This window comes from Mesoplodon densirostris, chromosome 1, assembly GCF_025265405.1.
Source record: "Mesoplodon densirostris isolate mMesDen1 chromosome 1, mMesDen1 primary haplotype, whole genome shotgun sequence".
NCBI classification, from domain to species: Eukaryota; Metazoa; Chordata; class Mammalia; order Artiodactyla; family Ziphiidae; genus Mesoplodon; species Mesoplodon densirostris.
This window is the reverse complement of record NC_082661.1, coordinates 202,168,825-202,184,358: the sequence shown is the minus strand read 5'-3', so window position 1 is coordinate 202,184,358 and position 15,534 is coordinate 202,168,825. Positions and strand designations below refer to the sequence as shown.

The window sequence follows — 15,534 nt, the reverse complement described above, 5'->3', positions numbered from 1 at the left end:
GTGAACGGCTCCTTAAATTTGCATCCCAGGTGCCTCACCTACCTCATTCTAGTTCTGGTCCTGCCCCAGATGCCTGAGAGACCCAAGGTGATAAGGGTGGAGGAGGATCCTAGGATTGCCCTTGCTTAGTGCAATATGAAAGAAAGTAGGGTGTCACCTCACTTCTCCACAACTCTCCAGTTTAATCAGTTCTCAGTGAATATTCATGAACCACAAAACCTATGACAAATGAAAGCCTATTTGAATCACTACTGACACATTTTCCAAACGCAGCATCCTCATTCTGGGTCAGATGGAGTCCCGTAGGCTGGGATCCTCTTAGGAAACTATTGTACTCCAGGTTTAAATGTTCTTAAATCTCCCATTTTATGCTAGAGACTGTGTTTACCTGCTGAATGTAGCTAATGAGGGAGTTTTTGTTATCTTCCCAGTAGCTCTTCAAAGTCTCTTCAGGTGGAAACTTTTCACAGCTAAGCTCCACGGTAATCTCAAAGCAGTTGCTGCTGAGGTAATTGAAATCTTGCATTCCTGCCAAAAAAAAACAAATGAAAAGTCAAAGTATGCATGTGGTGACTAAGACCCTACACAGGCTGCTCTGCTGAGGGCCAAGTAAAAGATGTACCAACCAGTGCATCTTGGGGAGACTGTGGGAAATCGCAAGTGAAATCACCTACCATAAGCGATGGAACAACATACTTGGGAAATAGTTACCACCTCACGAGCACAAACTCTCTCAGGTTCTTAAGCAGTCATTTAGTGTAATGCATTGCTGTTTTACAGTGCTAAAGCAAGTATCAGCCACATTCCACAATGCTGGAATCAGCTTTGAAGACTGAGAGTGACGTCATCAAAATGGTGAAACAGGAGTTTTCTACTGTCTTCCCTCCCCAAAGAACACCAATTTTGACAATTACCCATGAATAGAGTGCCTTTGTGGAAGTTCAGGAATCTAATGGAAAAGTTAAAGCACATCGTTGGAGAAAAAAAAATCCAAGCTTGGACACATTGAAGGGAGTAAGAGGAACAGTTTCACTTTACCTGCATCACCCCCTTCTCTAAGGTGGCACAGCTCAGTGCCAAAGAGACCTAATTTAGTGATATGAAAACATATAAAAATATACAACACACTGGTAAAGGTAAGTATATAGTCAGATTCAGAATATTCTGATACTTTAATATGGTAGTGTATTAATCACTTAACTCTAGTATAAAGGTTTAAAAATACTAAAAATAACAATAGCTACAATAATTTGTTCATAGATACACAAAATGGTAGGATGTAAATTGTGACATCAAAACATAAAATGTGGTGGGAAGGAGGTAAAAGGGTAAAGTTTTTGTTTGCAATCAAAGTTAGGTTGTTGACAGCTTAAAATGGACTGTTATGCTATAAGATGTTTTATGTAAGCCTCATGGTAACCATAAAGCAAAAACCTATGGTAGATTCAAAAAAAGCTAAAGAGAAAGGAATCAAAGCATACCATTGCAGAAAATCATCAGTTCATAAAGGAAGAGAGCAAGAGGGGAAGAAAGGAACAAGGGAACTGCAAAACAGAAAACAATAAAATAGGAAGTCCTCATCAATATTTTAAATGTAAATAGATTAAATTCTCCAACCAAAAGGCATAGAGTAGCTGAATAAATAAAAAAATAAGACCCAACTATATGGCACCTACAAGAAACTCACTTCAGCTTTAAGAACACATGTAGGGGGCCTCCCTGGTGGTGCAGTGGTTGAGAGTCCGCCTGCCGATGCAGGGGATACGGGTTCGTGCCCCGGTCTGGGAGGATCCCATATGCCGCGGAGCGGCTGGGCCCGTGAGCCATGGCCGCTGGGCCTGCGTGTCCGGAGCCTGTGCTCCGCAACGGGAGAGGCCACAACAGTGAGAGGCCCGCGTACAGCAAAAAAAAAAAAAAAGAACACATGTAGGCTCAAACTGAAGGGATGACAAATATATTCCATGCTTATGGAAACCAAAAGAGAGGAGAGGTAGCGATACTTATCTCAGACAAAATACAGTTTAAGCCAAAAACTGAAACAAGAGACAAAGAAGGTCATTATATTTTGATAAAGTGGTCAATTCGTCAAAGGATATAACTATCAAAAATATATAAACACTCAACATTGGAGCATCTCAATATATTAGGCAAATACTAACAGGTCTGAAGGGAGAAATGACAGTAGTACAATAATAGTAGGGGACTTCAGTACCCCACTTCCAATAATGGATAAATAGATCATCCAGACAGAGTATCAGTAAGGAAACACTGGCCTTGAACTATAGTTTATACCATATGAACCTAACAGATATACAGAACATACCAACCAACAGCTGCAGAATAAACATTCTTCTCAAGCATACATGGAACATTCTCCAGGGTAGATCATATGATAGGTCACAAAACAAATCTCAGCAGACTTAAGTAGACTGAAATCATACCAAGTATCTTTTCCAACCCAGTGGTACAAAACTAGAAATCATAACAAGAGTAAAACTGAAAAATTCACAAACACGTAGAAAAGTAAACAACACACTCTTGAACAACCAGTGGGTCAAAGGGAAGCCAAAATATCTTGAACAAATGAAAACAGAAACACAACCTGCCAAAACTTATGAGATGCAGCAAAAACAGTCCTAAGAAAAAAGTTTATTATGATAAATGCCTACATTTAAAAGAAAAAAGATATATGTAAAATAAATAATTTATTCCTACACTTCAAAAAACTAGAAAATGCACAAATCAAGCGCAAAGTTGGCAGAAGGAAGGAAATAATAAGGATCAAAGCAGAAATAAATGAAATAGAGGCCAGGAAAACAATAGAAAAGATAAACAAATCTAAGGGCTGTTTTTTGAAAAGATAAACAAAATAGACAAACCTTTAGTTAGACTTAACAAGAAAAAAAAGAGAGGGGACTCAAAAAAAATCTGAAAATAAAGAGGAGACATTTCAACTAATACCATAGAAATACAAAGGATCATAAAAGAGTACTGTGAACAATTATAAGCTAACAACTGGATAATCTAGAAGAAATGGATAAATTCACAGAAACATACAACCTACCCAGACTGAATCATGAAGAAACAGAAAATCAAAACAGACCAATTACTGGTAAGGAGATTGGATCAGTAATCAAAAACTTCCTAAAAAGAAAAGCCCAGGGTCAGATGGTTTCACTGGTGAATTCTACCAAACATTTAAAGAAGAATTAATACCAATCCTTATCAAACTCTTCCAAATAACTGAAGAGGAGGGAACACTCCCAAACTCTTTTTTACAAGTCCAGCATTATGCTGATTCTAAAGCCAGATAAGGACACTACAGGAAAAGAAATTACAGGCTAAGTTTCATGATGAATACAGATGCAAAATTTCTCAACAAGACACTAGCAAACTGAATTCAACAGTACATAAAAAAAAGTCATATACCATGATCAAGTGAAATTTATCCCTAGGATGCAAGGATGGTTCAACATACACAAATCAACAAATGTAATATACTGCATTAACAGAATGAAAGATAAAAATGATATCATCATCTCAAAATATACAGAAAAAGCAATTGAAAACATTAAGCATTTTTTCATGATAAAAACTCTCAACAGATTGGGTATAAAAGGAACATATCTTAACATAATAAAGTCCATATATGACAACACCACAGCTAACATCATACTCAATGGTGAAAGATTTAAAGCTTTTCCTCTAAGATCAAGAACAAGACAAGGGTGCCTACTCTCACCATTCCTATTCAACATAGTGCTAGAAGTTCTAGCCAGAGAAATGAAGCAAGAAAAATAAATAAAAAACATCTAAGTTGGAAAGGAAGAAGTAAAATTATCTGTCTGTAATGATATGATCTTATGTATAGAAAACTCTAGAGACTCCACAAACACACACACACAAAGGAAAAAAAAAACTGTTGGGACTAATAAAATATTTCATAAAAGTTGAAGGATACCAAATCACCATACAAAGATAAGTTGCATTTCTATATGTTAATAACAAACTATCCAAAAAACATATAAAGAAATCAATCTCATTTACAATAGCATCAAAAACAATAAAATACTTAGGAATAAATTGAAACAAGGAGATGAAAGAGCTGTACACTGAAAACTATAAGACATTGATAAAAGAAATTGAAGAAGATACAAAGATAATGGAAAGATATCCAATGTTCATAAATTTAATATTGTTAAAACATCCATACCACTCAAAGCTATCTATAGATTCAATATAATCCCTATCAAAATTCCAATGGAATTTTTCACAGAGATGGGGGGAAAAAAACAATCCTAAGGTTCATATAGAGCCACAAAAGACAATGACTAGCCAAAGCAATCTTGAAAAAGAACAAAGCTGGAGGCATCACACTTCCTGATATCAAACTATACTACAAAGCTAAAATAATGAAAACAGTAATGGTACTGGCATAAAAACAGACACACAGACCACTGTAATAGAATCAAGAGCCCAGAAATAAACCCTGATATATACACTCAACTAATACTTGACAATAGAGCCAAGAATACTAAATGGGAATAAGACACAGTCTCTTTAATAAAAAGTTTTGGGAAAACTGGATACACATGTGCAAAAGAATGAAATTGGACTTTTATCTTATGCTATACACCAATATTAATTCAAAATGGGTTAAAGGCTTAAATGCAAGACCTGAACTGTAAAGCTCCTAGAAGAAAACAGAGACAAAGCTCCCAATACTGGTCTTAGTAAAGTTTTTTGGGTATGACACCAAAAGCGCAAGCAACAAAAGCAAAAATTAATAAATGGGACTGCATCAAACTGAAAGCTTCTGCACAGCAAAGGATATGGTCAAAGTGAAAAGGCAACTTAAGGAATGGGAGAAAGTGTTTGTAAATCATATATTGCATAAGGAGTTAATATCCAAAATACATAAGGAACTTATACAACTCAACATCAAAAAAAAAAAAAAAACCTGATTAAATAATGGGCAGAAGACCTGAATAGAAATTTTTCCAAAGAAGACACACAGGTGGCCTACAGGCACATGAAAAGATGCTCAACATCGTTAGTCATCAGAGAAATGTGAATCAAAACCAAACTTAGATATCACCTCACACCTGTCAGAATGGCTATCATCAAAAATAACACAAATAACAAAGGTTGACAACGATGCAGAGAAAAAGGAACCCTCCAACACTGTTGTTGGGAATTTAAATTGGTGCAGCCACTGTGAAAAACAAGGTTTCTGAAAAAACTAAAAATAGAACTACCATACAGCCCAGCAATTCCACTCCTGAGTATATATCCAAAAAAAACAAAAACACTAATTCAAAAAGTTACATGCACCCCAATGTTCATAGCAGCATTATTTACAATTGACAAGATATGGAAGCAACCTAAGTGTCCATCAACAGATCAATGGATGAAGATGTGGTATATTTACACAATGGAATATGCCTTAGCCATAAAACAGAATGAAATTTTGCCATTTACAGCAACATGGATGGAGTTGGAGGGTATTATGCCCAGTGAAATAAGTCACACAGAGAGATAAATACTGTATGATATCACTTATATGTGGAATCCAAAAAATAAAGCTGTGAATATAACAATAACAACAACAAAATAGACTCACAGACATAGAGAACAAACTAGTGGTTACCAGTGGGGAGAGGGAAGTGGGGGGCAAGATAGGGGTAGGTGATTAAGAGGTACAATTACTATATATAAAATAAGCTACAAGGATATATTGTATAGCACAGGGAATACAGCCAATACTTTATAATAACTATAAATAGAGTACAACCTTTAAAAATTGTGAATCACTATGTTGTACATCTGTAACTTATATAATATTGTATATCAGTTATACCTAAATTTTTTAAAAAAAAAAACAGAATAGGGCCTCCCTGGTGGCGCAGTGGTTGGGAGTCCGCCTGCCGATGCAGGGGACACGGGTTCGTGCCCCGATCCCGGAGGATCCCACATGCCGCGGAGCGGCTGGGCCCGCGAGCCATGGCCGCGGAGCCTGTGTGTCCGGAGCCTGTGCTCCGCAACGGGAGAGGCCACAGCAGTGAGAGGCCCGCGTACAGCAAAAAAAAAAAAAAAAAAAAAAAAATAAAAAAAAAAAAAAATAAAAAAAACAGAATAAACATATATCAGAAAGAAAAAATCTGGAAGAATATTTTTCTCAGGGCATAATTCAACCAAAAAAAAAAAGCATAATTAAACAAACCAAAATCCTATAATTATCCACTGCTGCTACTGTCCTAAATTCTCTTTTCACTTCCAGGTAGGCCACAGAAAATTGTTCTTAGGCAGAGGAAAAGAAAATCAGTATCTTTACATTTCACTCTTCATCCTTGGTAGAGGCAATATTACACAACTATGAGTGATCCAGGTAGCCTGAAAAATGAGAGCTCTTCAAAGTCCATACTAGAACAGATTGCCACATGAGCTGCCTTGGTGTCTAGAGATGCTTCCTCCAGCTGTGCTGAGGTGGGCTTTTCCCTTTCCAGACCCAATAAAAGGTGAAGTGCTTCCTGATCTAATAATAGTGTTTACTGCAGCAGTAAATACAAAATAAACATTCCACACGAAGTGAAATTTTTTAAATAAAAACAAATGGTATGTGGACCAAGATATACAAAAGGCCAAAGCCAGCCTTCTAAAATATACATTTACCTACAATCGAAGCATGACTAACAAACATATAACCGGGATGGTATCTTATTTTCTAAGGCCAGAATTTGAAAAGTAGGGTAATTAACAATATTCAATCTATATTTTCCCAGCGGATGTCTTCAGTTCGTTTACTACAGCTCTTCAATTAGCATCTTGATTCTTAAAAATCAACAAAAAACTATACATAGCAATCATTCATGCAGAAAGCGGACAAATTTTAATGGATGAACTATAGGTTCAGTCTATTTCTTAATGATTGAAGATTGAAGTTTCCCTAAATGTAAACGGTAATTATTTTTTAAAAGCCACTAATCACATAAAGAGCGAAAGGGAAACTCACCTCCAGGCACGCTGTACCACGCTGCGCCATTGGTCGTTCCTTCTACGAAGCTGCTGTCGTCATCATTCTTGCGACACGGGGGCCGATCCGGGTCCGACATGGGAGGGTTGAAGGACGAGTACGCCCGAGCCAAGCTTTGGAAGATGTCATCATCTGGGCAGGAGCTGTATTCATGAGCACTACCTGGAAAATAAACCCACAAGACTAAAGAAACTGACACAGGCTGAGGAGCACTGCGTGTTTTCTGAAGAGTGATTTGTTGTTGATCTCTTGCTGACGTATTTTTTAGCTACATCACTATGGGAAAGGACTGAAGGTTTACGTACTCAACAATTACACCTTAGTTTTTAGGTTGTATAACGTCCATTCCTAATACCACAAAGCAGAAACTGTGTAGAATGTACATTCTGCTTATGAATTGAAAGCTTCACAAGAAAAGGTGACAAGTTCATAGTAAATTGGACTTGGGAAGACAGCAAGGAGATTTCCATTGTTAACTCCACAGACACTATGAACCACTCTCACACATATTTTTCAGTATCTAAATTTACAGTTTTAAAAAATTTCCTATGTGTATTACTGAAATAAATAATATCTATTTTAGTACACGGTATTCTTATTTTGTATTATCAACTATGCCAGTCCTTTAAATTTCCAGCTATTGACAAACCACAAAATCTCCAAATTTTAAGGATGTTTTACCAAAGACTCTTCAAAACTCGGTTTCCAATACCTACAGTTATCCTGTGTTTACAAGACCTAATTTTTCAAAGCCTCCTGAGAATCCATTCAAAGCAGGAAATTTCCTGGAACAACAAAAATTAAGCTGATAATATCTATCTGGCTAAAGTTTGCTGTGCTTAACTAAAACTAGTTAAAGCTTAACTAAAACTAGTTAAAGGAAACCAAAGCATCACTTCCCCTCCCTGACACCACCAAGAAACAGTTCCAAATGCAGAAGTGTGAGTGCACAAAAAGACACATGCAGAGATGTATATGGGCCCTGATGGAGTGCCAAAAGGCTGCCTCTATTTTTAAGCTATCTTGTACATAAACCTACATAAATTCCATTATTCCTCCATTTTACCAGAGTCCAAGAGTGACCCAAGTTCATTACTTCTGTTTTCTCCCTTTCTCTTCTCTAAGTATTCAGTCAAGATCATGTTTCTCTTCACCTAAACATTTTTTTTAATTTATAGTCTTTTTCTGCCAGATATATATGCCAATACCACATGAAATAGGGGATATTCCAGTTCACTAGATGTATTTCTACAGGCAAAATCAATGAATGACCAGTCCCTTAAAAGAATATTACAGAAATCATCCAATACACTCTTGTAAACGAATTGTAAACCTTGAACCAATTAGAGAAGCAGGAAGGACACCTACCGCTCCGTGTCTCATCATATGGGTAATTAGCCACAAGGTCTCCTCCATGAAGATTGGCCGAAAGCACAAAAGGAATATCCATAATCCAATGAATGATAGCCTTGGTCTCAGGAGCAAGCTGTATTAAAGATTAGAGATTAAAAGTATTCTAAATGTGGCAGTCATTGGTGGGATCACTTGACAGAAAAGACATAGAAAATGTAAAAACAACAACAAAAACCAAAAACAACAACTGAAAGCTGGTCATATTCCAAGCACTCTGTGATCGTTTTCATAGAAAGAAAGAAAGGAGCAGCATTCCCCATCTCTATCTTTCTCAGACTTATAAAAAATATTTCTATTTCCATGAAAGTTCTACTTAAAAGCTGCCAGCTTTTCTTTCTTTGTAACTTGAAAAACAGCATACAAATCACTTACAAATTCGGGCACAACTCCATCTGATCTTTGTTAATAATAACTAAGCATAAGACAAGGAGAAAAGAAAATAGCTGACCCGCAGAACAGGGTTCTTTCTCTGTGGTGGTGCAACTGAAGAAACATATGGTAGATTTTCCTTCCAATTTTTGCTTACTATTTTTCCAATTCCCTTCAACTACTTTAAACATTTTTCCTAAGAAAAAAATTAAATTGGGTCTGTTCCAGATTTCACCATCATATAGTTTACTTTGGGATGATCGTCTTAAATTTTAAAACAAAGGCAAAAGTTTCAGGAATTCATGTTGTCTTTCGAATGATTCACAGCCCCTCGTACCTTGGAAGCAAAACAAAGGAGGAAAGAAATGTATACCAAAGAATTAAACTGAGCCAAAAGCTTGATACTTTTATGTGATGAGTTTTTAATAGCAACTAGGAAGACTCTCAAACTACCAAGTACCTCTATGATTTAAAAAAAAGAAAGCTTTTTACTGGAGATATGATTCATATTGTTCTTTGGGACAGAATAACTAAAAGCATCAGTAGGTTTTGATGGTTATAATTAGATCTTATATTTGTATGTCTCAGTTCAGTTTATGAATAGCTCTCACATACACTATTTTATTGAGCTTCACAACACCCCCATTTGATAGGGGATATACATCCCCATTTTGCAGGGGAGAATCTGAGAGTTGGGAGTGTTAATGATGTGTCCAAGTTCAGACATTTAAGATTCAAATCCAGTACATAAACTATAAATCCCACATTATTTTCAGTATGTCAGCTTTAATGTATCAAAACTATCCTATTTTTCATGTAAGCTACTCCTAATTGTGATTGTGATTTAGAATAGGATATTGTCTTTATTATTTGTTTGGTTTATCTTATTCTCACTATAAAAAATATGTTCATTGTAAAAAATGTAGAGGAGATAAACACAAAGGAAATTAATATCATTTATATACCATTTTGTATGCCACCTATTTTGCTCAACAGATAACACTTTTTCATGTCACTGAATATCCTGAATTATTATTTTAATGGCTGGACATGTTTTAATATGTCCAATGTATGGACATATTCTTAAACATGGAACAAATAACAACTAATACTTATTAAACACTTTTGTGTGACACACTGGATTTTCACATCCACCCTATTAGATAGGGACTGCACATACCCCACTTTACTGATGCGTAAAGTGAGACACAGAGAAGTCGGGGAATAGCATGAGGCCACCTCATTGGGAGTGGTAGGACTGGACTCAAACCCAGCAGTCTGGCTCAGAGCTACTACACAAGCACTAGGGATCTCCACTTGGTGGAAGAGGAGGAGAAAATAGGAAGATGTTGGTCAAAGGGTACAAACTTTCAGTTACAGAACGAATTAGCTCTGGAAATCTAATGTATCCCCAGATGACTTAATAATACTGTATTGTGTACTTGAAATTTGCTAAGAGAGTAGGTCACAAGCGTTCTCACCACAAAAGAAAAAAGAAAGATAACTATGTGAGGTGATGGATGTGTTAATTAGCTTGATTGTGGTGACCATTTCACAGCATATACATATATCAAATCATCACACTGTACATCTTAAATCTATACAGTTTTTATGTTTCAATTATACTTCAATAAAGCTGTGGGGGGTGGATTGCCAATTGCTGGGTATTGACTTGTTTAATGTGAAAAAAATGCTGTGAACACACTTATAGCTGCACTCTTTGTGCAGATCCATATTTTTTTAAGGGAAATTTCCCTAGAAATGGAAAGAATTGACCAAAAACTAGGCACATTTAGAAAAAATTTTTTAATGTATTCCAGACTGCACCCCTGAAAGATACAACAATGTACCCAGCAACAGTATAATAAACCTGTCATTTGTAATTACTCTTACCAACATGGGATATGTGTTTTTTAAGTCTGTCACTTTGATACATGACAAATAGAATTTTTTAAATTTTCATTCTTTGATTAATAAAACTAGAGCAGTTTTTTATATGTTTAGTGACCATTTAGGTTTATTCTTTGGTGACATGTTTATACATGGTTTAACTGATTTTTCTATTGAAATGTATATTTTCTTATTAATTTGCAAGAGTTGTTTATTTATTAAAAACATTAACCTTCTATCTACTACATATTATAGATATTTTCCAAGTTTCTTTGCCTTTCAAACTTAAGAATAATAATAATTAAAATATAAAACATTAAGATACTTATGTTGTCAAATCTACTGATCTTTTTTTATGGTCTTGTCCTTTGCTATTATATTTCATTCCTTTATTCAATAACTATTAAGTGGCCACCATACACCAGTTTTCTGTACTGGGATTTGGAAAGTTCTATCCCACTCCAAAAATGACAAATTTACCAAAGTTTTCTTTTACTAGGTTCATACTTTTTATATTTAAGTCATAATACATCTAGATTTTATTTTGATCTATGCTAATATTTGTGAGATGGATTTGTCTCAATTCCATTTATTGAATAATCTATTCTTTCCATAACAATCTGAAACACTCCCTTACCATAAACTAAATTCTTATACACACTTAAATTTGTTTCTAAAGTTTAAATTAATTTAAATCAAATCCAGAAAAATAAATAAATAAATCAAATCCAGTTTAAATTTTAATTTAAATCAACTTTAAAATAACTAATATAGGACAATTTAATCAAAAAATCTATAACGTTTATGCTTTTTTGCAACAAATTTACGGTTTACTAGGCTCGATTGCTCAAGAATGGCATTAATATTATATGATATGGGTTTATCACACATTCTTCTATAATATTCTGTTCAGAAGTTTTTCTTTTACTGCTGAATTTCTTGTCAGTCCTCTTGTTTGTACATCTGCCCCATCTTCCCTATTTATTCAAAACCCAGTGATTGGCTCTGACAAATATTTCACTGAGTTCAGACGAGACAGAAATCTCTGTGGTTTGGAGAATCACTGAGGATTTCAGGAAGGAGGTGGAACTTCCCAATGTCTCGGGGGGAAAAATAAAGTAGATTTGGATAGGGAATCAAGCAAATACTCCCTAGAGCGAAGGATAGGTTTGAATGTGAGCTCAGGAGGCAATGCCATTCTGCAGCAGACTGTACTCTTATATTTATTATTCACCTGAAAGGGTTCAAAATGGCATGTTTCCATATATTTATATGTTGATTCATGTGTAAGAAATAATTTTGAAGGACACATACCAAAATGTGAATGGCGGTCATTTAAGAATGTTGGGCAATGAGTTATTTTTCTGCTTATTTATATTTGCTTTTTTTGTTTATAATAAAATATTAATTTTGTAATAAAAAAGTTTTTAAAGAAAATGTTTTTTGAAACAAATTTAAAGATACAGTCCTGAAATGAAACACTGACACAGGCTACAACATAAATGATCCTTGAAAACATGCTCAGTGAAACAAGCCAGGCACAAAAGACCACATATTATACGATTCCACTCATATGAAGTGGCCAGAACAAGGAAATCCATAGAAACAGAAAGCAGATTAGTGGTTTAAGGCTGGAGTGGGGGTGGAGGGATAGTGGGGTGATAGCTAAAGGGTATGGGGTTTCCTTCTGAGATGATAAAAATATTCCGAAACTGTGTGGTATTGGTTGCTCATTACCTGTGAATGTACTAAAAACCACTGAATTGTACACTTCACATGGGTGAGTTCTATGGTATGTAAATCATATCTCAACAAAGCTGTTTTTTTAAAAGAGAAAAAGAACAAAAAAGATACAGTCCTGAATACACAAAGTCGTATGTGGCTATTAGGTTTAGCCTATTGTTAGTTCCTATACATACACTATTGCTAATGTTCATGTTACTAGATGTTCAAAAGCAAGCAAGTAAACTCCACAATTTGATAAGTTGAACTCCATTTCTCTTTGACTATTAATAGAGTCTTTTAGGCTGACTAAATGCTGAAATCTCCTGTATTGTATTGTAATCACATATTTAACTAATCCATAGGGAAGGCTTTGGAGCACCTCTTAGATGGAGCCCTTAACAGAATCCAGAGCCAATTATGATCTATCTTTAAAACTTCCATTTAAAGACTGTAAATATAGCTCAAATGTTATGCTCTATAAGTAGATGGCTTTGGCTCTTAAAATATATCAAAGCTATATTTATTCCATTTTCTTCACCACTCTAGCCATTAAAGACAAGTATTTAATATAATTATTTGATTTAATCACTCTGTTTCCATGCTTATGTACTGAGCCCAGATAATGGTGGAAGTGACCAGGCTGAAGAGCTTGAGAGCAGATGAGGAATGACTTAGCAGGAAGAACTCCAGGGAGCAGGAGAGACCTTGTATTCAGAGAGGTTTGGAAGAGCAAGGAGAGCCTCTGGAGGACTTGGTAAAAATGTAAATTCCTCTCTATCACTCATTCCCATAGCATATACACCCCAGACTTCTTGATTCAGCAATCACAGGAATCTACAGTTTTTAAAATTGACTTATAGTTGATGTGCAATATTATATGTTTCAGTATACAACATAGTGATTCACAATTTTTAAAGGTTATACTCCATTTGTAGTTATTATAAAATATTGGCTATATTGCCTGTGCTGTACAATATATCCTTGTAGTTTACTTATTTATACATAGTAGTTTGTACCTCTTAATCCACGACCCTTATCTTGCCCCTCCCCCTTCCCTGTAACCACCAGTTTGTTCTCTATACCTGTGAGTCTGCTTCTTTTTTGTTATATTCACTAGGCTGTTCTTTTTTTAGATTTCACCTATATGTGATATCATACAGTATTTATCTTTCTCTTGTCTGACTTATTTCACTTAGCTTAACGCCCTCCAAGTCTATCCATGTTGTTGCAAATGGCAAAATTTCATTCTCTTTTATGGCTGAGTAATATTCCATTGTATATATGTACCACATCTTCTTTATCCATTCCTCTGTTGATGGACACTTAGGTTGCTTCCATATCTTGGCTGTTGTAAATAAGGAAGCTGTATATTTAACCCCTGATTCCTACAACCATAGAGATTTTAAAACCACTCTAAGGAAACGGAACAAATTGGTGGGTGCCAGAGGCAGGAGGCTGGGGGTGGATGAAATAGGTGAAGGGAGTCAAAAGTACAGACTTCCAGTTAAACAATAAATAAGTCCTAGGCATGCCATGTACAGCATGGAGAAGATAGTTAATAATACCGTAATGTATATTTGAAAGTTGCTAAGAGAGAAGATCTTAAAAGTTCTCCCGGCAAGAAAAAAAATGTGTAACTGTGTATGGTGATGGATGTTAACTAGACTTATTATGGTGATAATTTCACAATATATAAAATATCAAATCATTATGTTGTATACCTCATATTAAATAATGCTATACATTAATTATATCTCAGTAAATACATACACACACACACACAAACACACACACACACACATAGCTACATACACACACACCACTACAAGGCCAAGAAGGGGAAGTGAGAAAGGGGTGATGTGTAATAACATTAATGAAATGCCTACTATGTATCTTGTACTGGGCTCATCCAAACACTGTCTCTGTCTAATTGACAAAGATGGAAAAAGGAGATGAGCCAGACATGGGCGATATCATCCTGTGATTTAAGCAGGTTTACTGAAGATTTAGTAAGATGTAACAAATCTTGCTTCTGTTCCAGAAAGGAGACTAAAATTTAATTTTTATGCATTTTTCTTTATTTTACCTTTACCCAGAGAAAGTATTGGCATTGAGACTTTTTAAAATAAAAGCTCTAGTTTTTTTTAAAGTGACTTGAACAAGCATCTTTTTAAAAAAGTATTGCTCAAACTAGAAATATGAAAACATCTAATATAAATATTATACAAGTCCCATTGAGGAAGAGGAAGGCAGTGCTGGCTGAAAATGAAGGCACTTACATGAAGACTGATAATCTCATATCCTGTCACCATGAGTTTATTTCACAATTCTTCTATGATAGGTGACAGGAATTCTTTCTCTCATTTCTTAGTTTTAACAGACAGCATGGGCAAAAGTTTGGGCTGATACCCACACTGGGCTTCCAGAACAGTTTTTCATTTCTGTCTTAGGCCTCACAGGTCATCACACAAGACTACCCTCTTTTCCCCTCTAATTACCACTGCCATTTGCTTTTCCAGCTCTCCCTTCTCCAGGGAAAGATGGTTTAGAGGCTGAGAAACTGCAAATCTGTGACTCAGAAACAGGAGTGTTGGGGCTTCCCTGGTGGCACAGTGGTTGAGAATCTGCCTGCCAATGCAGGGGACACGGGTTCGAGCCCTGGTCTGGGAAGATCCCACATGCTGAGGAGCAACTAGGCCCGTGAGCCACAACTACTGAGCCTGCGCCCTGCAACAAGAGAGGCTGCTACAGTGAGAGGTCCGCGCACTGCGATGAAGAGTGACCCCCGCTCGCCGCAACTAGAGAAAGCCCTCGCACAGAAACGGAGACCCAACACAGCCAAAAATAAATAAATAAATTAAAAAAAAAAAAAAAGAAACAGGAGTGTTTACGTGAGTCACTTATCAAGTTCTGCCAAAATCCTCAGCCCCTGCAGCCCTTTTCACAGACCAGTCCCCACTTGTAGGCTCAGCCCAGGTTTCTGGGATGAACTCTAAATACAGGCAGGAGAATTTGAAGAATTTTAGACCAATAAGCTGAGACTCCCTCTCTCCTGGATCCTCTACCCAGTGTCCCAGCCACGTGCTGACTGCATGTCTGGAACT

At 36.0% G+C, this 15,534-nt stretch overlaps 1 protein-coding gene across 1 annotated transcript in view; it reads right to left on the bottom strand.

Annotated features, from left to right (window-relative positions):
• The window catches only part of CPE (carboxypeptidase E), a 112,233-nt gene that overhangs the window by 9,674 nt on the left and 87,025 nt on the right, over nucleotides 1–15,534 (bottom strand). Inside the window, exons 4-6 of the mRNA XM_060093622.1 lie at nucleotides 8,402–8,519; nucleotides 7,013–7,195; nucleotides 389–528 (exon numbers count right to left, since the gene is read on the bottom strand). Of these exons, the coding sequence (XP_059949605.1) occupies nucleotides 389–528; nucleotides 7,013–7,195; nucleotides 8,402–8,519 (441 nt within the window). The remainder of the gene's footprint in view (nucleotides 1–388; nucleotides 529–7,012; nucleotides 7,196–8,401; nucleotides 8,520–15,534) is intronic.